Source organism: Mauremys reevesii, linkage group 2 (genome assembly GCF_016161935.1).
Source record: "Mauremys reevesii isolate NIE-2019 linkage group 2, ASM1616193v1, whole genome shotgun sequence".
NCBI classification, from domain to species: Eukaryota; Metazoa; Chordata; order Testudines; family Geoemydidae; genus Mauremys; species Mauremys reevesii.
In genome coordinates, this window is record NC_052624.1 from 249,902,355 (window position 1) to 249,930,111 (window position 27,757).

General features: G+C 44.1%; 1 protein-coding gene and 1 long non-coding RNA gene across 6 annotated transcripts; both read right to left on the minus strand.

The window, feature by feature from the left end:
- Positions 1–1,132: 1,132 nt before the first annotated feature.
- LOC120399498 (cytochrome c oxidase subunit 6C-2) lies at positions 1,133–16,907 on the minus strand. Of its 5 annotated transcripts, none has more exons than XM_039527796.1 (4): positions 16,830–16,907; positions 9,772–9,899; positions 6,274–6,412; positions 1,133–1,257 (listed from the first exon to the last, which is right to left on the minus strand). In XM_039527796.1, exons 2-3 carry the CDS (start codon positions 9,883–9,885, stop codon positions 6,287–6,289), a joined length of 240 nt encoding a protein of 79 aa, XP_039383730.1. In that variant the 5' UTR covers positions 9,886–9,899; positions 16,830–16,907; the 3' UTR covers positions 1,133–1,257; positions 6,274–6,286. The 5 variants fall into 5 exon arrangements, with proteins under 5 accessions (XP_039383730.1, XP_039383731.1, XP_039383728.1 ...); XM_039527797.1 differs by lacking the exon at positions 16,830–16,907 and adding an exon at positions 16,466–16,621; XM_039527794.1 differs by lacking the exon at positions 16,830–16,907 and adding an exon at positions 11,053–11,204.
- A 2,831-nt stretch (positions 16,908–19,738) lies between these two features.
- Positions 19,739–23,618, minus strand: LOC120397208. The gene is made up of 3 exons (XR_005593719.1): positions 23,483–23,618; positions 21,338–21,448; positions 19,739–19,926 (listed from the first exon to the last, which is right to left on the minus strand). It is a non-coding gene; the product is annotated as an uncharacterized LOC120397208 (long non-coding RNA).
- Between the last annotated feature and the right edge of the window lie 4,139 nt (positions 23,619–27,757).

The window sequence follows — 27,757 nt, forward strand, 5'->3', positions numbered from 1 at the left end:
GGCCCCCAGTGTCTGAGGTACAGGCATATACCTAGGATTTGGGGCCTTAAGTAGTTAAACAATCTTCCAATTGTTATGCACTGCTGCCTATACCCAAAGGTAGGGGGCTGGTGCCAGCCCCAGGAGTCACACTCCAGCACTATTGGGGAAGAGGGTTAGGGGGGCACACAGGAAGAAAAAAAGTAAGAAGGCATTTTCAGCTGAAAGGGGAATAAGTAGGGGCCCTTCAGCTTGCCGCAGGAACAGTGACAGTTCAAACTTCTGGAATGGGTTGGAGATACAGAGGACTGCAGGACAGAGGGGAAGAAAGAAAGAGTACTCCTAAGAAGGAATAAGGAAGTGAGCCAAAGACTATAACTGAGGAGAGGGGAAAACCAGCGGAGAACTCAAGAGTAGTGAGTCTAGGAACAGAAAGGAGAAGACAAGACAGCAAGCAAACAGACAACTTGATGAGAGAAGTATAAAAATACATGGGGAGGGAGGAAGAGAGATGTCATACTGTTTTCTCACCTTTCCCCTTCCCTGTGTCTGTTTCTTCCCCCTTACTCCCAATGAATAGGAATGTGATAGGGAAGGAAGTGCTAGTGACTCAAAACTCTCCCGTGCACACCTCCCTGTCAACCCACAACCCCTTAAAAGGTCATTTTATTTAAGAGTTCTGAAAGTCAAAAAATTGGAACTGCCAGATTAAGGTTGCATGGGCAATACTAATTGCAACCCCTTGTGTGTATTCATTAGGATGCTGTCTTTAATTACATGATCACATTTTCAAGAGGATCCGTGCCTCATTCAGTAGTACAGGTTGAATTTTGAAGGGGGAGGAGGGAAATTATGTGGCCCTGGAAACCTTAACTCTGGTACATTTTAACTTTGTATCCTAAGCAAAAAAAGCTTTCAATTTTTTATAAATACTATATATAGGAATCCTCTGCAAGTGCTGTCCAAGCAGCTGTTGCCTATTGAACACTTTAGGCCAGGAAGCAAACAATACTGTCCTTATTTTAGTAACCACAAGGGTTCAGGATCTCAATTTTCTCTCTCACCTTGTCTTTAGCATTATATGAAGAGTACCACCTGAATTTCCACCCCTTCCCTCAACATCTAAACAGTCAAGGTCATCAGTTAAGATAAATAAAGCTTCATTAAGTATTTAGTTTATTGAATTACACTACAGCATGCCCACCACTGAAGTGTATTACACATTTTACAGTTGACTGAAGAAACAAGTTTAAGCTGTCAAGTCTCCTTGAAGATGATCTGCAAAATAAGAAAAACATGAGTTAATATATTTGGACAATCCTAGCTCTCAGAAGTAACTACATTAGTATGTATGAATTCAAACAGAGAGGGAAAGTGTTTATGCCAGTAGTTTAGAGGAATTTCTTGCTACTATTTCCTCATGGCTTATTATGACACTGCATGAGGTAAATAAAATTGAAACATGGAACAAATCAAGAGCTACACAGTAAGATCTGGAACAGCCTTCACAAGTCACTATATACACATCATTGATAAATGCACAAGTGTATGATGGAAAAAATAAGTCATCTTACTAAGTAGCAAGAAGCCTGAAAAAGAAAGGAATGCAACAGATGAGATAAATGAATGCAGGTGGATTACCTGAAAAGGAAGAAATCCAAGTTTGTTAAACTACTTCTCTGTATTAAACTGAACATCCTCAACCTCAATCCTTCACAGCTGTGCTCCATGACAAGAGTCATGCAAGACTGTAGCACCAGAACGGCTACACTTTATGTCCCCATTATCACAGTATCTGAGCAGCTCACAGCCTGTGTGTGTTTATCCTCAAAAACACCTGTAAGGAAGGACTATTATCCCCATTTTACAGAATGGAGAACTAAAGTGCTACGGGCTAGATCCACAAAAGAACTTGGTGGTGCCTAAATGTTGGACTGAGGCATTTAAATTCCTCAGTATCCCCACTCAGTTGCCACTTAACTCTGTGGCACCTAAAAATCTGCCAGTGAGCATTCACACAGCTGCCTAAATTTAGATGCCTAGCTTTTGCCTAAACCCCAGCAGAATCCTCAAACTAGCTCTCTCACATGCAGGGTCTTATCCAGTAGGCACTCAGAGCACAACTAAACCCACCCAAAATAGCTAGAGGAGCCACCATTCCCCCTTATAACTTTTAGTCTTTTGATTAGGGCACTCACACAAGCTGTAGGACCCCCAGGCTCATTTGCCACCCCAGACCCAAGAGGGAGAAGGGATCTGAATTCTAGTCACCCCAGGAGAGTGCCCTAACCACTGGGTTATGGGATATTCGGCAGCAGGCCTCAATCTCTCTTGTAGAAACTGTTCCACTGTGTATAAATACTTAAATATTAACTGAGCAGAGGCAGAGATTCAGAGAACTGCCCCAGAATACCCCACTGCACGGTGGGTAAGGCACTCTCCAGAGAGGACAAAGACCAGAATTCAAACCTCCCTTCTCCAAATCAGATAGACAGGGGAATTGAACCCACATCTGCAACAGCCTTGGTAAGAGTGGCTCCACTGCTGACACTATTTTTTTGGGGGGGTGGGGGTGGGGGGACAGGGACACAGGAGAAGGCAAAAAAGAGATTACACACGTAACTTCTGGGGAGAGTTCATTTGTGGCTGTGAATGCAAGTGGAGAGAAGAGCCTCTCTCCAAAGCAGATTTAGTCACCTGTCTTTGAGGAATGGGGCTTAGGTCTCCTCAGCATTTCCTTTTGGGTACCTTCAGCAGCTCCCTACACAGCATGCTAGTTTTTCTAGGTCTCATTCTTAGGCATCTAACTCTTCTCATGCATTATAAAAGACCCTAGGTGCCCGCCTTGGGGCTGTGGATTCCACCTGGTAGCAACACACCCAGAAGTCAAGCATTGCAAGACTCAGCACTGCAGTGCCTAAAGCCCTTTGAAATGCTACTCCTACCTACTTGCCCTATGCCATACACAAGTTTATAGCAGAGCAGGGAATTGAACCTCAGTCTCTCAAGTCCCATGCTAATATGCTAACCACTGACCTACTTCCTCTTCAGTAACTGCAAGAAACATTCCAAAACAGCAGGTTAAAAGAAGTTGTGTTAACCCTAAAATTAGGGAGAAGGGAATGGGAGGGCGGGGGAGGTGAGAGAAAAGGATTTTCAGAGTCTATCTTTGAGTTAGTCCAAACCACTGACTTGCTGCAGTATTAGATATAGTCTAAGAGATCTTCAGCATGGGTCAGGAAACCCTATGACAAATTTTCTGTTTACTTATCCAGACCTTCAGCAGGTTGGTATTAGTACAGTTCCTACAAGACAGGTGTCCATAGCAAAAACAGCATCAAAACTGAACCTCCATCCAGTTTCATATATATATTTGGAGGGGACGGGAGATTTCCCCATTCACTTTATAGGCAGAAAGTGCAGGTGCAATCTTCTACAGATGGCGGAAGCAGCAATGATAAATTGTATCTCCTCTTCCCCCTCCTTCTGATTTACCTAGACCGGTGGTTCTCAAACTTTTGTACTGGTGACCCCTTTCAAATAGCAAGCCTCTGAATGCGACCCCCCCTTAAACATATAAAAAATGTATTTTTAATGTATAACACCATTATAAATGCTGGAGACAAAGCAGGGTTTGTGGTGGAGACTGACAGTTTGTGACCCCCCATGTAATAACCTCGTGACACCCTGAGGGGTTCCAACCACCATTTTGAGAACTGCTCACCTAGGCAGTTATATGCACCCTACAATCACTGCAGGTCCCCACCAGCTTCTCTCCTACTGCAGAAGTTGAGGATATTTTTGCACTGCACCTCCACATCTGTTGATAATTCTTCTAATGCACTACCTAAACAGAGTTACAGATTAAGATTATGCTATCTGTGCCACTTTCTCTCAATTAATGCCACTGGGTAAATGATGAAGAAAGGATAATCCCAAAATCCCTTTAAAACCTTGAGCTAGTTAATGTTTCACAGTTCTAACAAACAGGTTCACTCAACCTGGTCAGAGAAAGACTTTTGTACATTGCTTGCAAACTGGAAAGCTTACAGCCTCTTGGTGTAATCAAGTGTTTCTTTTAGCTCTGTTTGCACAGCAAAGCTCGATTCTTAGTTTCAATTAAAGAGTTTTAAAAACTTACATCTTTTTTTCCTCCCATACTCAGATCTGACATTCTTGCCAAATAGCCTTTCAAAATACCCTGAAGGCGGCCACCTGACCAAAGCACTGGTGATGTAAGTGCCAGAGAAAGCTAGTTTACATAAACATATTAGCAGTATTCTTTATTATGATCTTAAACTGGAGTAGAAGTATGACTGTGCAAAGGTAAAGTGATCCCTTTGTTATTTACCACGCTCTTACATGTTGCTTAAAAAAAAAAGTAGAATTTCCAATGGGAGGAAGAATAAAAGGATGGTCAATAATCCCATTATTAGTCTATGCTACTCTGTTTTGCATTTGTACTTTACAACTATATGAGGAGCATCCATCATCCATTTTTTTTGTTATACGGGAACCAGCTGCTATCTGATGTTACGTTTGTGTGTGGAAGCGAGAAACATTAACACCATCAAGTCCAGTACTGAAGCGTTTACTTAACAAGTAACAAAACTGAATGAGACTAAAAGTCAAACTCTAGCTGGCCAGGATAATTAGGCAAGACAAATCATTATGTGATGATCACAATAAACATTCCTGAGCACCGGAAGACTGGAGAAGTCCTTGCCCCTGATCAGTCTTTGAAGAAGTAGTTTTAAGAGAAGTGGAAGAAAGTGATCAATGAAGAAATCAATATCAGTTTCATATATAGACCCCCAATCAGGACTGGGGTTGGAGAAGCTTTTTTTTTTTTTTTAAAAAAAGCTCTTATGCCAAGTTACAGCTTACTTTAACACTGATGTTTCTAATCACAGCATCTGGAAGAGAGGAGGCAGAGTTCTGGGGATGTTTAAGAGCAAAGTTATTAGCTGTTTGGTATTTTTTGTTCAGAAAACCCTTTGTAGTTATATCGAGGGAACAGTAAAGTCCATTAAGGGGAAAAATCAAATGCTACTATTTACAAAATATGTGAGAAGGCATGAACTCCCATGTTCCCTTGTACCACTTTCTTTTCTTTTTTTTTTTTTTAAATAGGGAAATTCAGCTTGTGGCCAGTTATCTTCCCTTTTCCTCAAGCTCTGGAGAAAGCAGGATGTATTGGAAGCTGCTTCTATGACCCATGAACATGCACTGTTTCTCTCCATCCCCAAAAGAAGTGATCTTTTGGGTTTCTCCCTCTCCTTTATGGTCAAAGGAAACCAGGAATTGCCATAATCAATCAGACCCATGGCCAATCTAGTCCACATTCTATCCCCCCCCCCCCCCCATCAGCCAGAAGCAAACGTTGCAGAGTAAGGTGCAAGAAACACTGCAGCAGGCATATAGGTGAAACAACCTGCCCCCAGCTTGATTAAGCCAATCTTCAAACAAACCATGGAACTTGAGGGTTTATATATCCCTACCAAGTCTTAATTTTTTCAACTAACTCTCATGACTGGATATACTTGTTGTATATGCCCCATCCTTCTTTCAATCTTGAGAAGGTTTTGGCCTCAGTATCCTATGGCAAAGAGTTCCACAGACTAAACAGTTGTATGAAAAAAATATTTCCTTTTCAGTTCTGAATTTGTCATTTTCACTGGATGTCTCCTTGTTCTTGTATTACAAGACAGAGAAAAAAATCTCCCAGCCTACCTTCTCTATACTATTATTTTGTATACTTTTATCATGTTTTATAAAGGTAAAATCTCTCATATCCAAATTCTTCATGTAAGAGTCTCTTCCTTTGTGAGATAGGGTTATCGTAACTGCACAATATTGCAAGTTAGAGTGAACCACTGATTTATATCATGGCAATAATTTCTGTATTTTCTATTCTTTATGCATCTTAACACATTACTTTGACAACTGAGCATCATGCAGAGATAACAATGATGCCAAGTCCTTTCCTTAAGTTAACACTTAATTTATTACCCCCAAAGGGTGCATAAGTAGTTCAATTTTTTCCCTTCAACATGCAATACTTTGCATTTATCATCATGGGCCCTGCAGATTTAGGAACAAAAGAAATGTTATCTGTAGCTCCCACTGAGACCCTTTTTCCTTTTCTAAACTTCAGGAACTCTCACCTCCATTTAACTGGATGTCAATTTAAGGGTAGAATTTGATCAAAAACATCAACATGGGACGTTTCCAGTGTATCAATATAAACAGTAGTTAGTGAGATCAGTTTGATGTAAGGCATCTTGCAATTACCTATATATGCTGCTTATGAGTTTTTGGGTTGTACACTTTCAAACACACCAGCTTCCCTCATGGCCTCAAAGTCCTTCATGGCATCAGAGTTTTTATAGAAGTCTGCATATGCTCGTTTCCTGGGCTCAGCCACGCCATACTGAAATGCAAAAGTAGAGAATTAGAGTTTTAAGAGTAGAAAAATTTGTATAACAGATGCAGAAAGCTTGTAATTCACTTGGTGGTGCCGTATCACCTGATATAACACTACTTCAGTCTCAAAAAGCTGTTTTTAGTTCAACACAGAACAGTTAGATATTAGAGGGTTACAGCAATACTTTTACTCAGATTTAGATCCTGAACTATTTAACAGATGGCAAAACAAATGTTTTGTGTTGTTTCATCTAAAAATTGGAACCAGATTTACAAACAGCATTACTAAATTTTCAGGAATAAGTTAGTTCTTCCTTGTCAGATAACGTGCACAAGTCCAAGTGATCATTTTCTGCCAAAAAACTGTCACCACCTGCCAATTGTTCTATACGTAAAGGATTTACAAATAAACTTTTAATATGCCCATGGACAATCACATGGTTAAGTGATTTAGGGATGCAGTTTTATCTATCGTTTCTACTAAAACTGAGTTATAGTTAGAGCAATTCTGTAAGGTTACAAAAGGGGCTGCCAAAGCAAATAGCCAAAGTGACGCACCCACTTTGGCCACATCTACACTAAGAAAAAAAGGTGGGTTCATACTCATTAATTAACACACGATTAAATCCTAGGGAAGACAAGACAGTTTAATATTAACCTGGTACTTAACCCAACACATGTGAACACTACAAACTGCTTTGTCTTCACTAAGATTTTACCTTGTGCTAGTTACCATGTGTTCACACATAAAGAACATCCCCCATCTTTTTCCTAATATAAACACACTTCATACACTTTGGCTCCATGCTGTGGTTCATTTGTTTTGATAGGATCTTTTAGTCAACTGAATAGCCATATAAATCTGGGAGCCCTTCAAGAATCATCTGATTGGGCACTGCAGTGGCAAAGGGCAAGATACCACACATGAATTTCTTTACCCATCCCCATCTTTCTCTAATTTCATACCAGCTGTGAGCGTAGCTGGCTAGGAAAGAAGGCAATTGACAATATTCCCAGACCGGGGCATATTTTACATTAGTTTAAAATACATGCAGATCTAGACGAATGCAAGAGGTCAATGGAGTTATACACCTGTACATTTTCAGGATTTGGCCACATGTGTGCATCATTAAGGGAACAGTGGATGAAGACCAGTCTTCCTACACATACCCCTTCAGTTCAACAAACTGTGCCCAAGCAAGATACAACAATGAAGGAAACTAACTGCTCTTACGTGAGGAGCTTGGCTCTTCAAACACAAGCCCCAGGCAGAAAAAGCACAAAACAGATTTATGCCATATCTGCATTTCCAGTTTTTGTGGTGTGCTCTTTGTACATACCCAAGAATCTGACCCTTTATTTTTTAAAGAGTTGCCCCACCACAGGTGCTCCAGGTTTAAAAAAAAATTGTAGTGATTAAAGATACATCAAGTGTCAGTTTAGCTATGTCCTGGTAAATTGTTCCTTTACTCTAATGGACTTTTTTCAAATCTCCAATAGGAGCTGAAGCCTCTGACTGTGCTAGTAACAGAGCTAGGCTTTACTGATGAATAATAGTAATTAAACCTTAATATTTATAGCTGTCTTCAGCTAGAGCTTTCTGAAAACGTACATGCGGCAAGTGACAAGAAGGAAGTTTAGTAGAGGACTGGAGGCTCAGTTATTCCATGTACTTAGAAATGAGTTGCTGAGTGTGTGTGTTTTGATTGCTTAGGAAATCAATTCTGAGTGAAACTTTTTAACAAGATATCACCCCTCAGAAATCTAGCAAACATTTAGTAATAAAGGCAATGAAGCCATCCTAAGACATAAAAAGTGATGGTTATGCATTCAGTGTATTAAAGGTATTTAAGTGTTTAACTACTGCTATTCTGTCTGCACGACTCTTTAGGGTCCCAGAAAGCAAAGCTTCACTCATGTGGCCTTGCCCCAATCCTTTTAAAAAAAAAAGGTCTTCAACCTCACACTTAAGCCACAGTTCTATTTTTTCACCATGTTGTCCTTACCCCTCCAAAGATGTGTGTCCACCTTGCCCACTGTACCTTATCAGATAGATTGCCAACAATAATGATAGACACTCCACTGAGCACATAGGTAGTCTTCTGACCAAAGCAGGATATCAAGGCTGATTAACTATTCTCTAGCTTTCAATGGTGGCTAAAGTTAGTTGAAAAGGTGGCTCTCAGCCTTTATGAACATCCAGCAGATAGCATTTTTATTGTATTCATTATTACTTCTATTGCAGTTGCATCCATAGTGTATTAAGCACTTTGCAAACTCAGAGGAAGATCTCATCTTAATGAGACCAGTCTCTAGATGTTTATTTTATACTCTACAACAACTTTACAAAATACTCAGATGCCAATGCACATGCCAAGAAGGGTTAACCCACTCTAAGAAACCAGAAATGGCTGAGAGATGTTTGACTCTCCTAAATCAAATTAAGTTACAGAGGGCAGAGAGTTTGCCCATCTTGCTTAGCTATGCGTTTCAAAGACCATCATTCTGTGGATAACTTCATAAGTGGGACCTCCTCAAGGACCGTCTCTCTCCCCTCTTCCCCCTCAATAAATATCCTACATTAAACATAGGCAAGTCCATGGACCAGTTTGAGCACCATCAATTTTAAATTTCTTAGGCTGAGCCACCATGAGCTATACACAGCACTAGGGATATGTCTGAACTGCACAAGTAACCTGAGTGACTGGCATCCATGTTAGCCTACCCTGGGTGTGTACATCCCCACAGCAAACCCCTACCTGTATTACTGTGTCCTCATTCACTCATGTGTGTCTGCAGGCATATCTCATTGTTCTTAAGGGTGAGATGCCCTAGGACTCTTTCCCACTTAACTGCAGGAACACTTGACTGTCCTTCAGGAAAAATTGTGGGAAGGCATTGGAGGATTATCTCCTCACTGAAAAGCAGTCTGAATTAAAGTGGAGCCTGTATTCTAAACCCCCACCTCCACCAGATAAGATAACCCAGGCTTAAAGCTCTTCCAAACGTGGGTCAGATTTTTTCCCCCCCCATATGAACCAGGTGGGCTAAAAGCTGGGTATGAGATCATGTTAACTGGGCAGTATAGACACAAATTGTGCAACGTGTAGCTCCTAGGGATAGTCCAAGGCTCGCCAACAACTATGTGGCCTCGGCCAGGTCATTCAGAAACTATCGGAGGATATCTGTAAAATAGGAACTCCTCCTCTCAGAGAAGCACCAAAAGGTTTTATACAGCACTCTGGAGACATACTCATGAGAAACCCATCACAGCAGTTTTCTGATAAACCAAGTCAAAGTCCTGAACCAGAAGGCTATATAGATTGGTCGAGATGAACTGGGCTCACAGCTATTATAAGACCTCACCTTGTACAAAATTGCACTTCCCAGGGATGCAATCAATGCCCCTACAATATGGACTCTCAGACGTTTGCCCAGGAGGCCCCTCATCTGTGGTTTGGGCAACAGAGTTGATGACATGGTGATGATTTCTCCTAGGAAAGTAATACATTAGAAATTTATTAAGAGCTGTACACAGGAAGTTCCTGTCCTAATTAATGTATTTTGTTTTCTATGTATATAACAGACTTGATAGACTAAACATTTCACAAGAGGATACTAGATTAGCTTCACAACATACGCAAAATCATTCCCTCCATTAAAATACCTCCTTACAACATTTGAGATGCCTTTTGAAGGAAATCTACTTGTGAGGGGAAACTATCAAAACACAACAAACTTTAAATACATATAATAGACTAGTTCATGGAGTGTTTCTTTTCTACTGTTTATAGTGTCTTAGCCACACAATACTCTTCCCTCTCCTATGAGGTCTATTGTCATTTTATATTCCTGAAACAAGTCATACTCAGATTTTTTAGGCCAGGAACCATATTTTATTAACCTAGACAGCATCATGTATGACTAATGCGCTATATTAAAAAAATTAAGATGGCAGACAACTGTACTTATAATATGTCTCTGCAAAGGGGTTTTATTGTGCCATGTACACAGTAGTGCAGCAGACTATGCACACAGTCTTATGAGAGACACAGGACTGAATGTCAGGCACTGTCTATACAAGAGTTTTGCCAGAGTAGCTGTGCCAGCAAAGCCCTCCACGGGCAGCTGCAGTTCTGCTCAGATAAAAGTGCTGGTGCTGGAAACACGCGGTTTGTACCTCGCTGCCTGTCCTCTCCCGGCAGGGACGCAAGGCAGCGGTAGTCTGTGGTCTGACCGCCCTGGGAACAGAGACCCAACACTGCTGTCCAACTTCACACTCATCCCCGGGGACCATACGCAGAGGACTAGGCCGGGCCGCGCCCCTGGCCTGCGGCAGGTGCTTGGTCCGCAAACACCAACCGAGCGACAAACTGGAGACAAGAGTCACACGGCCCAGGCGCGCCCGGGTCAGCGCCGGACCCAGAGCGACCGAGCTCCGCTACCAGCTCCTCCGCCGGCAGCGGGCCCCGGGCCCCCGGCCCCAACCGCGCCCGGCCCCTCACCCGCAGGATGCGCGCAGGCTGGTAGCGGCCTCAGGGACACGGGGGTCAGAGGCCGGGTCCGGGGTCGGGGGGGGGGGGTGAGGGGACGCCGGGCTCGCGGACCAGCTCCAGGCCAGTGGGGCGGGGGGAGGCCTCCACTCACCTCAGCAAAGCACCAAGGTCCTTCCGCACTGACTAGAGCCGGGCACAGACTACGGGGCTGCAGCCGCGCATGCGCAACACACTGACTAGGCTACGGCAAGCCGCCCGGCTCAAACCGCGAGCCACAAAATTCAGATTCGCATGGGGGTGGGGCTAAGCCACACAGCTGGGGACCACCATGGCGGAGGGGGAGGAAGGAGGGAGTGAGGGCAAAGGAAAAGCAGAGGGGAGGGGGAGGACAAGCACCCCTGCTGTGGCTCTGGCTACCCCACCCCCATCTCTCTCTAGGCAAGGGCATTACACGAGCACCTCCCCACCCCCACCCCATACTGCTCCTTCTGTAGCAGCCTTCAGTGTGACAGCCTCATCCAGGGCCAGATTAACTTTTTGTAGGCCTGGCCCCAAACATATTTGTGGGCACCCATGGGGCAAGGTGCAGGGGGGTGGGATGGTCAGTCTCCAGAGGGACGAGCGGGCAGGGGGCAATGAGGCACGGTGCGGCGGAAGCAGCGCCGCTCTGCGCAGCCCAGCAGGCAGGCACTGTTTACAAACCTGCAGCCGCCAGATGCACAGTGGTCTTCCCAGCCCTGTGCTGGCCGCATGCCCCTTCCCTCTGAGGGCGGGCCCCCACCACACCGCCCCCCTGCCCAGTGCCCCACCCTTATGCCCAGCGCTCCCTCCACCACAGAGCTCTATGCCCAGCCCCCACCTCTCCCAGAGACCTCCCCTGCTGGCCTCCCACCACAGCTGCACAGCACCCTGCACGCCACACCGCTCACCCAGCACCTGCCGCCCATAGACCACTGCCCACCACCTTCCTCACAGTCCCACCATCACAGCTGCACAGCACCCCATATTCCTGAGGGGATTCTGCACCAAAAAAATTAAAAATTTTGTGCACAATATTTTAAAACTCTGCAAATTTTGTCAGTAAATAAATGTGGAGGCTCCAACATGGCAGTGGGGAGCACAGGCCACTGGTCACATGGAGGTGGGCGATCACCCGGCAGCCTCCCCCCACCCCACCCTATGACAGGGACTTGGCAGTGAGGCTGCACCCGACCCTGACACAGTCCAGGTGTGGGTGAGCAGGCTCAGCCCAGCAGCAGGATCCAAGTGCGGAGGGACGTAGTGGGGGGTGGATTCAGGTGCGGGTAAGAGAGTTCTTTGTGGGGCAATCTGGGTGCGGGTGGCTCAGTGGGAGATCTGGATTCACAGAAGCTTATTGCGGGGTTCCCGGGGCAATGGGACTGTAGGGGATCCAGGTGAAGGTGTTTGGGGCTCAGCAGGGGAGGTGGGGTTCATTTGGGTGGGGGTCCAGGTGCAGGTGGTTGGGGCGGGATGCCACATGCTAGCACAACCAGCTCTAGGACCCAGAAATTGGCATCTTCTGAGCAGCACTGCTTGCGCAGTGGCATGTGACCTCTGTTTGGGGGCACTGCCCCCCAAACTAAGCCCGTGGGCATTCTCAGCTGCCACCCCCCTCCTTTGCTTCTCGGTCACTTTTGAAAAGGAAGCAAAGAAATCTTCATTTTCATTCCCAGACCCTCCAGAGACCCATCCTGCTGGGAGTGACTATGTCCATGCATGGGCTGAGCCTGCAGCTCTGCTGTGGCCGGTCAGGTATCCCTCTGACCCCTCCGAAGTGGCACAACCAGCAAACAGAGCAGGAGCCACTGGCACCATGGTAAACCCATGTACTGGCATCATCGCCGCATGCCCACTGCAGTGAACAACAGTGTCCTGTCCCACCCTGAATCATAGAATATCAGGGTTGAAAGGGACCTCAGGAGGTCATCTAGTCCAACCCACTGCTCAGAGCAGGACCAATCCCCAACTAAATCATCCCAGCCAGGGCTTTGTCAAGCCTGACCTTAAAAACCTCTAAGGAAGGAGATTCCATCACCTCCCTAGGTAACCCATTCCAGTGCTTCACCACCCTCCTAGTGAAAAAGTTTTTCCTAATATCCAACCTAAATCTCCCCCACTGAAACTTGAGACCATTACTCCTTGTTCTGTCATCTTCTACCACTGAGAACAGTCTAGATCCATCCTCTTTGGAACCCCCTTTCAGGTAGTTGAAAGCAGCTTTCAAATCCCCCCTCATTCTTCTCTTCTGCAGACTAAACAATCCCAGTTTCCTCAGCCTCTCCTCATAAATCATGTGCTCCAGCCCCCTAATCATTTTTGTTGCCCTCTGCTGGACTCTTTCCAATTTTTCCACATCCTTCTTGTAGTGTGGGGCCCAAAACTGGACACAGTACCCCAGATGAGGCCTCACCAATGTCGAACAGAGGGGAATGATCATGTCCCTCGATCTGCTGGCAATGCCCCTACCTATACAGCCCAAAATGCCATTAGCCTTCTTGGCAATAAGGGCACACTGTTGACTCATATCCAGCTTCTCGTCTACTGTAACCCCTAGGTCCTTTTCTGCAGAACTGCTGCCTAGCCACTCGGTCCCTATTCTGTAGTAGTGCATGGGATTCTTCCGTCCTAAGTGCAGGACTCTGCACTTGTCCTTGTTGAACCTCATCAGATTTCTTTTGGCCCAATCCTCTAATTTGTTTAGGTCCCGCTTTATCCTATCCCTACCCTCCAGCGTATCTACCACTCCTCCCAGTTTAGTGTCATCTGCAAACTTGCTGAGGGTGCAGTCCATGCCATCCTCCAGTTCATTAATGAAGATATTGAACAAAACTGGCCCCAGGACTGATCCTTGGCACACTCCACTTGATACCGGCTGCTAACTAGACATGGAGCCATTGATCACTACCCGTTGAGCCTGACGATCTAGCCAGCTTTCTGTCCACCTTATAGTCCATTCATCCAGCCCATACTTCTTTAACTTGCTGGCAAGAATACTCTGGGAAACCGTATCAAAATCTTTGCTAAAGTCAAGAAATAACACATCCACTGCTTTCCCCTCATCCCTCATAGAAGGCAATTAGGTTAGTCAGGCATGACTTGCCCTTGGTGAATCCATGCTGACTGTTCCTGATCACTTTCCTCTCCTCTAAGTGCTTCAGAATTGATTCCTTGAGGACCTGCTCCATGATTTTTCCAGGGACTGAGGTGAGGCTGACTGGCCTGTAGTTCCCCGGATCCTCCTTCTTCCCTTTTTTAAAGATGGGCACTACATTAGCCTTTTTCCAGTCATCCGGGACCTCCCCCGATCGCCATGGGTTTTCAGAGATAATTGCCAATGGCTCAGCAATCACATCCACCAACTCTTTTAGCACCCTTGGATGCAGTGCATCTGGCCCCATGGACTTGTGCTCGCCCAGCTTTTCTAAATAGTCCTGAACCACTTCTTTCTCCACCTCCTCCCCATGCTGTGCTGCCCAGTGCAGTAGTCTGGGAGCTACTAAAAAAGCATTGAGTACATGAGCTTTTTCCACATCCTCTGTCACTAGGTTGCCTCCCTCATTCAGTAAGGGGCCCACATTTTCCTTGACTTTCTTCTTGTTGCTAACATACCTGAAGAAAGCCTTCTTGTTACTCTTAACATCTCTTGCTAGCTGCAATTCCAAGTGTGATTTGGCCTTCCTGATTTCACTCCTGCATGCCTGAGCAATATTTTTATACTCCTCCCTGGTCACTTGTTCAATCTTCCACTTCTTGTAAGCTTCTTTTCTGCGTTTAAGATCAGCAAGGATTTCACTGTTAAGCCAAGCTAGTTGCCTGCCATATTTACTATTCTTTCTACACATTGGGATGATTTGTTCCTGCAACCTCAATAAGGATTCTCTAAAATACAGCCAGCTCTCCTGGACTCCTTTCCCCCTCATATTATTCTCCCAGGGGATCCTGCCCATCAGTTCCCTGAGGGAGTCAAAGTCTGCTTTTTTGAAGTCCAGGGTCCGTATTCTACTGCTCTCCTTTCTTCCTTGTGTCAGGATCCTGAACTCGACCATCTCATGGTCACTGCCTCCCAGGTTCCCATCCACTTTTGCTTCCCCTACTAATTCTTCCCTGTTTGTGAGCAGCAGGACAAGAAGAGCTCTGCCCGTAGTTGGTTCCTCCAGCACTTGCACCAGGAAATTGTCCCCTACACTTTCCAAAAACTTCCTGGATTGTTTGTGCACCACTATATTGCTCTCCCAGCAGATATCAGCGTGATTGAAGTCCCCCATGAGAACCAGGGTCTGTGATCTAGTAACTTCTGTTAGTTGCCGGAAGAAAGCCTCGTCCACCTCATCTCCCCTTCTGGTGGTCTATAGCAGACTCCCACCACAACATCACCCTTGTTCCTCACACTTCTGAACTTAATCCAGAGACTCTCAGGTTTTTCTGCAGTTTCATACTGGAGCTCTGAGCAGTCATACTGCTTTCTCACATACAATGCAACTCCCCCACCTTTTCTGCCCTGCCTGTCCTTCCTGAACAGTTTATATCCATCCATGACAGTACTCCAGTCAAGTCAAGTCTATGTTATTCCAATCATAATTCCTTGATTATGCCAAGACTTCCAGTTCTCCCTGCTTTTTTCCCAGACTTCTTGCATTTGTGTCTAGGCACTTAGGATAACTCGCTGATTGTCCTGCTTTCTCAGTATGAGGCAGGAGTCCTTCCCTCTTGCACAGCTCGTGCTTCCTCCTGGTATCCCACTTCCCCACTTACCTCGGGGCTTTGGTCTCCTTCCCCTGGTGAAACTAGTTTAAAGCCCTCCTCACTAGGTTAGCCAGCCTCCTTGTGAAGATGTTCTTCCCTCTCTTCGTTAGGAGGAGCCCGTCTCTGCCTAGCACACCTTCTTCTTGGAACACCATCCCATGGTCAAAGAATCCAAAGCCTTCTCTTAGACACCACCTGCATAGCCATTAATTGACTTCCACGATTCGACCGACAACAGCCCTGTCCCGACTGACCAAGGGCACCCTCACCCCAACCTGCACAGACCCACCAACAACAGCGTCACTCTGACCAACCAAGGACAGCCACACCCTGACCAGCTCCGACTGACTGATGACAGGCCCACCCTACTCCACCTAACCGAAAACAGCCCTGCCCCAACTTGCTCCAATCAACTGACAACAGCCCTGCCACGACCAACCAAGGACAGCCCTTCCCCATCCTGCTCCAACTGAAAGATGACAGGCCAGCTCCAATCAACTGATGACAGCCCCACCCCTCCTGACTGACAGCCCCGCCCAGACGACAACAGTCCCATCCCAACTGATCCATGACAGCCTCACTCACCCTGACCAACAATAGCCCTTCTCCGACCCACGACACCCCAACCCAACTGACTGACGACAGCCCCACCCCGACCAACCAATGACACCTCACCCCAACTGACAGCCCCACCCTGCCCCAACTGACAACAGCTCCATCCTAATTGATTACAGGCCCATCCCAATCGATGACAGCCCCATCCCAATTGACCGACCGATGACAGCCCTGCTCCAACTTACTGATAACAGCCCCTGTTGCTACCAACCAATGATAGCCTTGCCCTGTCCCGACCGATGACAGCCCTGTCCCAATTGAATGACGACAGCCCTGGCATCCCCCCTTAGGCTGAGGGAGGGGCCTTCAGATGTGGGTGGGCTTGCACCCATCCACTTCCCGGACTTCAATAGGTGCCCTCACCATTGATAGCCCCACCCTATTCCAAACTGACAGACATCAGCCCTGCTTTGACCAACCAGCAACAGCCTCACCCTGACCAGTGACAGCCCTGCTCCAATCGATGACAGCCCTACCCTGCTTTGACCGACAACAGCCTCGCCCTGACCAATGACAGCCATGCTGCAACCTATGACAGCCCCACCTTACCCTGACTGATGATAGCTCTGCCCCACCCTGGCTGACAACAGCCCCATCCCGCCTTGGCCGACTACAGCCCCACCATGCCCCAACTGATCAACAATCTCTCCAGCCAACCAATGACAGCCCCACATCGCTCTGCTCCGACTAACCAATGACAGCTCCATCCTGACCAATGACAGCCTCATCACAATGAACTGATGACAGCCCACGTGCCCCAACCAACAACAGCTCTGCCTCACCTTAATTGATGACAACCCCACTGTGACCAACTGATGACAGCCTTGCCCCGGCCTACGACAGCTCCATCCCACCAACCAACAACAGCCCCGTCTTGCCCTGAATCATTCTCACACATCTTCAGAATTGGTGCAAGAGCAGATGATAGATAAAATGACATGATTTAGTTCACTGATAAGCACGGCTGGTCCAGTCTGTAAATAAAACAAGCACGTTGTTGACCTTTAGCAACTAATCAGAAGATTTTTGTACCTCACTTTAAAATAAGATGATGATTTGCCCATGTTTCCATTCTACCTACTACCTACTACCTTAGTCTTCTTTTATGGTCACCCTAAGTAAAGGGGATTTCTTGTCATTATAGGTTTGTATATTTTTTACCTAAAATCTTCCAGCACAACATGTCACCTTGGTCCTGTCAGCAATAACATCATTTTTAAGCAAATCAGCAATTCTATGTAAAAGGAGAATTAGTTAAATGACACTCATGTTGGCCTGAATGTTACCTCACCTAAATTCATTCACTATCCATAATTGTAAATTAAAGTGTAACTAACAAAGCTCTTAATCATAACCATTTAGCAATTCTTTATATTTCAATATCATAATTTAGTTTGTGTGTATTATCATACCCCCTTAATCCATTTGGGGGAAGAGGATTAAAGAGCACTTTGACTCTAAAATATTGTCAATAGTTTCTTTATCTTCTTTTAGCATGGGTGTCCAGGAACTCTTTTTCTTGCAAATCATTACAAAAAGCTTCGTTAGTAATTTTCTCTGTGTTGCGTTTTGAGGGAAGTCAATATTTTAGGGCCTTAATAATTGTTTGTGCTGTCCCTTCACCTATTGTTGGTGGCAGCTGCTGCAGAGTCTAACGTATCAGGTGTTAGGCATGCTCAGATCATGCATAAGGACTGGGCCCCTCTGGTGAGATACGTGTTTCCCTACTTAGTTTAAAAATCCCACTTCAGGGCCTTGGCTTGAGCTAAAGCTCCAAGCAGCTTGTTATCTGTGGGGCAGCGTCAGAGCTAAGGCAGCTTTGACAATGTTGACTGGTGGAAACTTAGGTGCCCAGGGGGCTTAGGCACCTAGGAGGGTTAAGTAGTGCCTGAGCTGTGGCTGTGAAAATGGCAGTTGAGATGTCTAAATCCCTTTAAAAATCTGGCCTTAAAGATCTAGTTTGTTTGCTTGAGTTTTTAATTTATTTGTAAAGAAAAGTTGCCAGATTTACAACTCTGGAGACAAGTCTCTGTTCATCCCCAGGATAGTGTAGCGCTGGCAGGAACTGAAGCACCCAGGTGCCCTTTGGCATAAAGAGATCACTTCTACAGGCAGGAAGGAGGTAGTTAAAGCTCATTTATTGCCTGCTTCCTGCTCCTAAGTTTTCCACTGACTTCCATGGGAACAGGATAGGGATCTGAATCCCTGGCTTTGCTACTGAGATGGCCAGAAAAGGTACCCATTATCATAGTGGTTTGTGTGACGTGGACAATGGTCCACTAGCAGCAACACTGTAATAACCAATTATTTTCACACAGGCTACGAAACAGTCATTTGATGGCAATAATTGTCAGCCAACCTGGATCAAATTAGAACGAATACTCTAGTGGAAAAAGGCTGTATGTCACAATAGCAATCATCCAAGCCTGCCACATTCCTAATTTGTTTGTTATAAAATCTACTACTCTATCACCAAGGAAGGGTTTTTTTTTAAAATAAAAACAATACTAGCTGCTAGCTTTGTGCCACAAACAAAAACATTTGTGCTCCTCACGCTGTCTCTGAGCCAGAAATTAACTAATTAAAGACTTCTTTTCTCAGAAATGTGTTGGCATCAATCAGAGGTGCTGGGGCACAAACACAGATGCTATGGTATGATAAGATATTTTATAAAATTGAAGTGGCAGTTAAACAAAAGAGCTGTATTAATCTCAGCTGTATTCAGAGCATCAGGGATGGGGCAAATCAATGATTCCTAAATGGAAAGAATACAAACTTGGTAGGGGAAAATAATCATTTTCAAACTTCTAAAAGGGTATCCCGAACAATGGAGAAGAAAAGCAAACATTAAAATCCAAATAAACTCAGTGGATGGAGATCTCATGAGCCTTTTGTTGATTTCATAAACTGTTTTTAGCGTTTTAAAATCTCACTTCACAATTTTTTTAACTTTGTTGAACTTTTTAAAGGGCCAGATTCTGACACCTGTGCTCATGTGGAACAGTACCTTATTCCATGAATGACCCCCATTGATTGTCCAGCACATGGTGCCATGATGAATCATATTATCAAACAGGAGACTCAACTATGTTTCAAAATAGACACGTCATAACGACAGGGTTAAGTGCACCTGTGGCCCCTTTCTGGTACCTCTGAGGGCATGTCTTCAGGTGTTAGGCCTTATGCCTTTACTTGTCTGAGGCTGGAATTTTGCAATTCTCCCACTCCTAGACTGAGCCCTGTATATCAACTATTCTCACTCTGATAGTCCAACTGAGTTCAGGCACCTCCAGTTCTTCCCTTCAAGAGTCTGTGACCATGGAATACAGTGATCAGGCTGCCTTCTTAAAACAAAAGTATTGTTTACTTTAGCTGTAAGAACAAAGCTTGTAGATAAATAGGATTTTAAATCAGCATCATACATACGTCTATCTTACCTAAAGGTTTACCATCCCCTGATGCTAACTTAGGCAGGGCTAGCTTCTTCAGACACCCCCAGTGGGGTCCTGTTTCCTCAGACTATCTCCCCTGAATGGTCACTGCCTCTCTCTTGAGCGAAGGTCTTTTTAACCCTGTCAACGTTCTTTTGTCCTTCTGTGTTTGAGTGCCTTTTCCTGTTCTGATCCAAACCAGTGTTGTAGGTTTGCTGGAGAATAGGCAAAATAAAAGCTAATAGTGCTGGCCTTGTCCCGTATCAACTCTTAAATGTTTGCTTATCTAGAGCTATTTTTTCCTTGCTACCTGTTTTTCTAGACAGACTCCTGTTGAGTTAAATCAATATAGTCATACAGGAAACACCCCAATAACTAGGCCAACATAAAATATTCATAAATCCTAATTTCACCTGAAAATCAGGACGTGTGTAACTGCCAACATTTCTTCAAGGAATTAATTCTGCCTGCAAAATTGCATCTGCAATTAATTGCAGGCACAAAATTCTGAGTGCACATTTGGACTCTGGTTTTAAATATCAGCTTCCTGGTGTCAGGTGACACCTATTTTCCACACAGGAAAGCCTTACTTTTTCCTTCTGTGGGCTGTGGCATATATTTGAGATGGACAATAAGACGGCTGCCGGCTTACAGTATATTCTTGAGGCTCCCCTGCACTTCTTTTTAATAAAGAAGTCTTAGTATGCATAGCTTGTTCAAGTATAAAAACTTTGCATATGTGTAAGCTGAAGTTACTTGCAACTGCAGCCTTTTACACAAAACTTTCTTAGCCCCCCTGTTTTAGTGGATTTTAATTCCTGTTGAGATGCTGATATGACAAATCTTATAAGATCATTGCAAGTAACTTCAGAATAATTTTGATGCCTGGCAGCTTAGACATATGCAAAGTTTATTTCTAATGGAGAAGGTGCAGTTTTGATGGAGCTAAATGTCCCACATTACATTATTGTAGTGACATATCAGATAAATGATGTCCACCATTTGTGAAATAAGAGTTCATGAACAGTCATGACTGCTGCTTTCCAGTACAATGTAGACCGACACCCATAATGGATATAATACACTAGGTCTCCAAGAGCAAATTGACAGGCAGCAGGTGAGTCATTTTCTTTTTTGATGGCTATCCAGCAACAGCCATCGTTGGAAGAGGAGGTGAACAGGACCACCGCAGACTTGACAGACAAGTCCACTGGAACAAATTCTCCCTCAGCTAGCACAATGTTTGAGCCAGAACCACTCCTCCCTGATTTCGAGATACTGTCAAAATATGTATCGTCCGCTGTAATTTTTTGGATGGGTTATGACAGGCACTGGCCATAATGTATCCACCTCTACAATCTCAGCTCTGACACTGACTCCCTCATGGCTATGGGAAAGATGCTTAATCTCTCTGTGTCAGTTTCTCTATCGATAAAACGGGGATAATAACAACTTAACTACCTCATAGCTCTGTGGTGAGGCTTAATTAGCTAATGTCAGTAAGGCTGTTTGAGGATGAAAAATGATAGGTGTTTATTATGATCTATGTATGTATTAGGCAGGTCAGACAGATTATTGAAAGGGACACAGTTAGGAAAACATTTTGCCATTCAGCAAACAAATTACCTGCATTCTAAACCAATCATCCTCTCACGATCAGACAGCACTGTGGATACCCCCATGTTTTTAAGCAGTCTGATTTTGCTGTTAGTATCATCTCATGCATCTGAAAGAACACTGGGAAAACTTTATAGTTTAAGGCTTTGTTTTTTCTCCTGCAGCAGGCATGTTCTCTCATCAAACTAAACAAATAATAATAATAATTTTAAAAACCTTAGGCAGAAGCAAAACACTACAGATTACTAACTGTAAAAATAATATCAAATAATACTTAACATTTCCATAGCCCTTTCCCAGTGAGGATCTCAAAGGGAAGGATAAGTTTTATCCCCATTTTAAAGGTGGGGAAACTGAGGCACCAGGAATGGAATTGATTTATCCAAAGTCACACACACAGAGCAAGATTGTGAACCCATTTGTCAATAGATATGTCTTCACTGCAGAATTAATGCCGATGATCAGCATCCAGGTCTGAGCACCCAGGTTAACCTAGGTATGAGCAGCCACACTGCAAAGCTACACTCGAGTTACTCTGTCCTCACTGGTGCTGCGCTCATCCGTGTGTATGTGTCACCAGGATTTCTGGAGGCCTATTCCATGGTTCTTTGTGAAGCATTAAGCTGAGCTGGAAATTGTGGGCAAACTTGTCTCTCCTTCTGGGCACACAGGGAGAAGTGTGGGAAGGCACTGGAGGGCTATCAGCATGCAGGTGATTCAGCCTGCCTCTTTACTACAAAGTAGGCAGATTACCAGACTAAGTGAAAGCTTCACTCAGGCTTTAGCCTATAGTCCCAGATGAACTCGGATGCAGTGGTCAGTAAAACAGGAAAAGCCCGCGAACTTTTGAATATTTCCTGTTTGCTGAAATTCAGAATTTTTTTTAAAAAATCAGACAGAGCGCCATAGCAGGGGACTCAGCGCACTGCAGCGTGATCAAATGGATGATGACTGGGGGGGGAGGACTGAAGCACCACAGTTCTCCCTCCCCCGAAAATTTGCATTCTTGGCTGAGCTCCAAATGCTTCTAGGGTCAAACACAGAAAACAATCCTCTGACTTTTTACATGTCCTATCTTCTTACTGAATGCTGCAGATAGAGGCGGATAGTGCACACTCAACACCAACATCCTTGCTCCCCAGCCTATTAATTTTTTTTTTTTTGGTGGATGGATGGTGCAATGCATGGTCATCATCCATCCCTCATCAGGGGGGCTGGGGCTGCAGCCCCCACCCCACCCCTTCAAAAAAAAAGATTCAGTTGCCCCTGACTGGCAGTGGGGTGCTGGGCTTCTCTCCTCACTACACACTGTCCTGTCTGTCTGACTATCATCAGCAGCTGGGAGGCTGCCTTCCTCTTTCTCACTAACAAGTCAGTGTGTCTTATTCCTGCATTCTTTATTTATTCATCACACACAAGGGGGGGACAATGCTACGGTAGCCAAGAAGGCTGGGGAAGAACGGAAGACAGATCATAAGGCTCTGACACAGAGCAGCTGTGCTCTCTGGTCTGTCTATGACGTGGTGGTTCTAGTACACTTGCCTATATATTAGGGCAGCTGATTCTATTTTTTAGATACCAAATTGACAGGGTCAGAGTCCCAATTTTGCTTATGACAGCAGCTAATGGTAAAACGCGATGGAAGGTGCAATATGGCTAGTAACCAATCTTGTTTTTGCTGGCCATGATCATCAGTTCTCATTTATGGATATGGTTTGGATGGTACAAATATGGCTAGTAACCATCTCTGCTGTCATGCAAAAGCAAAAGCATGCTTGTGCAAGCCTCCATTGCCATGCTATGGCATCTGCCAGCAGCAACAGGGAAAAAAACAAAAAAAATGCTTGTCTGCCGTGCTTTTCCAGAGAAAGGGTGACTGAGCGACATTACCAGAACCACACGCGACAATGATTTTTGCCCCATCAGGCACTGGGATCTCAACCGAAGTTCCAAGGGGCGGGTAAATTCTTTTACAAAACCGGTTTATGCAAATTCGGAATAATCCCGTAGTGTAGACGTACCCTCAGACAAGCTAGCTAGCCTGGGGCCAAAGCACCACTGAACTCTGGTCAGAGGTTTTTCTGTGTGGACGGAAGGGGGCTTAGGGGAAACACTCAAGTAAAAGCCTGAGTTAACTCAGCATTGCAGACATACCCAGTGGGACTATTCCTGGGAGAAGCTGCTCACAACGGGAATAAGAAGGTCACAATCTGGCCCATCGACTGCCAGTGGCAGTCTGAAACAGAATCCACAGCCTCTGCACTCTCCACTAGAGTACACCACACAGCACATATCAGACTAATTAAAATATTCTGTCTGGGACATTCTTTGTAGTGTAAGAATGACAGCACAGTTAAAGTATTATTATCTCATTTGAACCACTTTGCATTTTTTCTTGGCTCTGTAACCCTTGCCGCTTGCAAGGCAACTCTCTTCTAACGAAAGCATTCTTCCATGGTCCTGGTCTCAGACTGAGCTGGAAGGCCATTTCTCTCGCCCCAAGACCTGCTTTTTCCATACCTACAAAAAGGTATAGGTTGAGGAACAGATGGGTATAGCTGAGGTGTTTATGTTCATTATTTAAAAAATATGAAAGTACATAATTTGCATATAAATGTTGCATACTTTGATTGTATCCCTCTCCCTTACACTGTGTACACTGCTTGTCATCCTAGAATATCAGTTCTTTGAGTCAGAGACCATTTCTGCCTCTTCCTGGTACAGCACCACACAATCGGGTGCCCAGTGCAGGGACCTCTGGCACTACTTTTGCAATTCTAATAATAACAAAAATAAGGACTCTTTTATTCATTTGGATTCATTTATAATGTGTGAGGGACTATCAACTTAAAAGAGCGCCATGCTCGACTGCTAAGCTGTATGCCTATGCCAGTAATGTCATTTGATGTTCAGGATTTTATAAATAAAACTGATTCTATTTATGATCATTAACATTCTATTTATTATCATGAACGTTAACAAGGTTTGTCATCCTACTAGTTAGCGATTCAAGTTAATTGCTGCCATCATTCTGCACACAAGATTCTTAATGAAGCTAAAATCAATGTCAGGATATGGTCCCAAGTTTGAAAGATTAGACAAGATAATAAAACGGGGCTTTCAGAAAATCACAGAATTATCTATTTTTATTTTTTAGCTAAACTATTGATGGCATTCAACCTTTTTTAAAAAAAAACATAAAATGGCCTGGTTTTACTTTATTGTTGTGTTTGAAAAGAATCTAATTAGGAAATTGTAGATCTCATGTTTCGACCACATTGAAATGTTTGAGCTTTGTGATTAACAGAACTGGCAATAGATAACAGTGTAAACAATCCTGGCTAAATGTATTTTGATTAAATGAGTTTAGAGTACATTGTCTTAAGACACATTTGGCCATGTTCTGTCTGGTGCTAGATGTATATGGATGGAAAAATTGCAGCATTTTTCCAAGCAGGAGGCATGAGATTGCTACAAGCCATAGCCTCCACCATGGTATTAATTAGCGTGTCTCACCAACCAGAGCTGTAATATTTGTAAATGAAATGCTAGAAAGGCATCAGCAAAGAACAGGGTGATGAAGCCAAATGGAAAACATAAACCAGTAAAAGGCTTAGCTAGCTAGAAGTGCAAGCTCAGCCTTTGAAGTCAGTTCAAGTACTGCATGCTTTAATTTTGGTGTAATCTTGTGATGAAGGGTACAAACAAGAACGCAGAAACAGCTTTTGTAACTTTTGGCCCACTTGTAGATGAATCAGTTTGTTGATGGTTACCAGTGATTGTGCAGCCAACAAAACTGTGGTCTTCATTAAGTTAGATTTGAATAATTGGCTTCAGGGGAAGTTTTGGGCGCAGAGGGAGTGCAGTGTCATGCCCCAAATCGTACTTTAATAGAGGATGAGCATTTGAATTCAGAGGCAGCTGTATATCTCAGTAACGTGGAAACCCAGATACTTCTTTATATCTCTGTATTGGTGGTTTTCCTTTGCTTTTTTTCTGTTGGCCTCAGCTGTAGAGCTGAGGTGGCACAGGATCTAATACTGTCCTGGCATTTCAGTACCTGGATGGTGGATAAAGAATGGAAGGACCGGCTGGGTTACATTGCTCTGGCCCTATAGATAGCTTTCTTAGGACCTGCTACTGCCAGATGCTGAGCATCAACAAAGATACCAATGAAGTCAATGGGAACTGAGGTTGCTCAGAACTTGCCAGATCAGGCAGCCAGGCATTAAGAGGGCCCAGGAATGGCCTAAACAAAAATACCATTACTGGGAGATACACACACACACTTACTTTTTATGTCAAATATTAGTTATTATTTCTCCAGCTTGAAAACAGTAACTCATTAGTTTGAAAGCCTGTGGCCAGCAGTTAGCCATCTGCTGTTAATTGCTACTCAGTGAAACCTATGTACCTGTTTTGGGAGGAAAGACTAAAGAGAGAGTTACTCTTCTCTTGTAGCTGTTTCACTTAAAGCAGGGGTGCATTTCCTTTCCCCAGATGGTGATACATGAGTACAGAGCAGTTAAGGAGGAATAACCCTGGACCAAGGTAATATTATATCTGCATCCTCTGAGATGCAAATGGGTAAAGAACCAAACACTTTCGCCCAGTGGTCCCCAAACTTTTCACAGTCATGCCCCCCCTTATGCCTGTCCATGCCCACCCCCCCGCCCCGGGAGCTGGGGCCAGGAGTGGGGCCCCAGCTGGGAGGGAAGCGTGGACAGGGGTAAGAGGGCCAAGGCTGAGGCTGCAGTATGGGGTGGGTCTGGGGCCAGCTTGGGGAATAGAGCTGTGGCTGGGAGCGGGAGTGGAGCTGCAGCTGGGGGCCAAGGCTGGTGGTGGGGCTGTGGCTGGGGGTGGGCAAGGTGGGAGCCATGGCCCTGGCTGGGGGCAGGGCCGAAACAGGGCTGGGTGGCACTCCCTCCCTGCCCTCTATAGGGGCTGGCCCAGATCCCATCATGACCCCCTCAACGTTCCTCCGTGCCCCCCAAGAGGGGCACATCCCACAGCTTGGGGAGCTCTGCTTTAAGCAGATACCATAGTTTAGACAATGATATGGAAGAAAATGGCTGGAAAATTATTAGGGAAGATAATGTATACTGAACTTAAACCCCTATTGATTGCAACATTGAAATAGTTCACAGAACAAGACAATTTAATGTTTCATAGATTTTAAATTTGAATATATTTCTCAAGCAGCAAAGTTCTACATTCTCATAGAAATGTGCCAGGTTGTTTCACAATCTACTTGGTTCATGCATGAATGGTAATCAAGCCCACCAGGATCTTTTGTTTACAAGACTTGACCACCATATCCTTGGGGGGAACAAATGCATAGGGGTAAAGAGTACTAATGAAGACTGAACAATGGTTAGAAAGCTAATTGTTGAATAGATTCACTTACTTAGCTTTGTGTATTTCAGACTAGAGTTGTTTGTATAGCTGAAATTAAATCTCTTTATTTGCTTGCCTTGACAGCTACTGTGTTATGTATAAGCCATTGTGTGCTGGTGCATTCCTGAAGTCTGACAAAGGTGTTTTCTTTTAACTTGTTTGTGCTATTGTTTGTTTCATTGAACTTCCTTGCTGAGGACAAGAAGCACTTTTCTTTGTTCAAGAATCCTTTTCTGAGAAGTGATAATTCCTTTAAAAAAATCTTGTTAACAAAAGACCTTCAAACAGATATCGCACAAAATAGTTTTAAGAGAGAAAAGAAAAACCTCAAATTTAAAAAGTGACACTGTTAGTGCATTCCTGTTTTCTTTTGATGTTTCAGAAATGAAAAGTTAAAATGAGCACATATAGTTCATCGGAATACGTACTAAATAACTACATGTTCTAAACAAATATTTAATTAACACGTGGAACAAGCAACAGCATCAACATTTTTAGTTTCTTTAAAAAAATAAACATTTTTTATTCAATAATAAAAAAAAATAGTAGTAAATCCAACATAAAAGCGTGTGCATTAGAGAGGTTAAAAACCTTGGCTAACTGATTATTTAAAATAGAAACAAAACCTCATATTTATACCTAGAATATCCATATCATGTTTTGGCAAGCCCAATAAACCTCTGCATATCCCTATCCTTCTCTAGTATCTGGGCAGTGTGGAAAAATATTCTTTGGCACTAAGGCAATTCAGTGTATTGTGTATTCATTTTCTAGTTACATTATTATATTGCCAGTGCAAATTGCAAAGTATGAGTACATTTGTTTGAAGGTGGAAAATGTATATTTTTATGTTTCATATCAGTCCAATTCAGTGATGGAATTTTGTTGCAAGATTTGTTTTCATATTAAAGGACTACAAACTTGGCTTCTAGTTTGGGGACTACAAACTTAAAATATTAGATATGGGTCTGTTCCAATACTGCACATTCAAGCAGCCTTGTACATGGGGGTTCAAAATACAGATCTGAATAG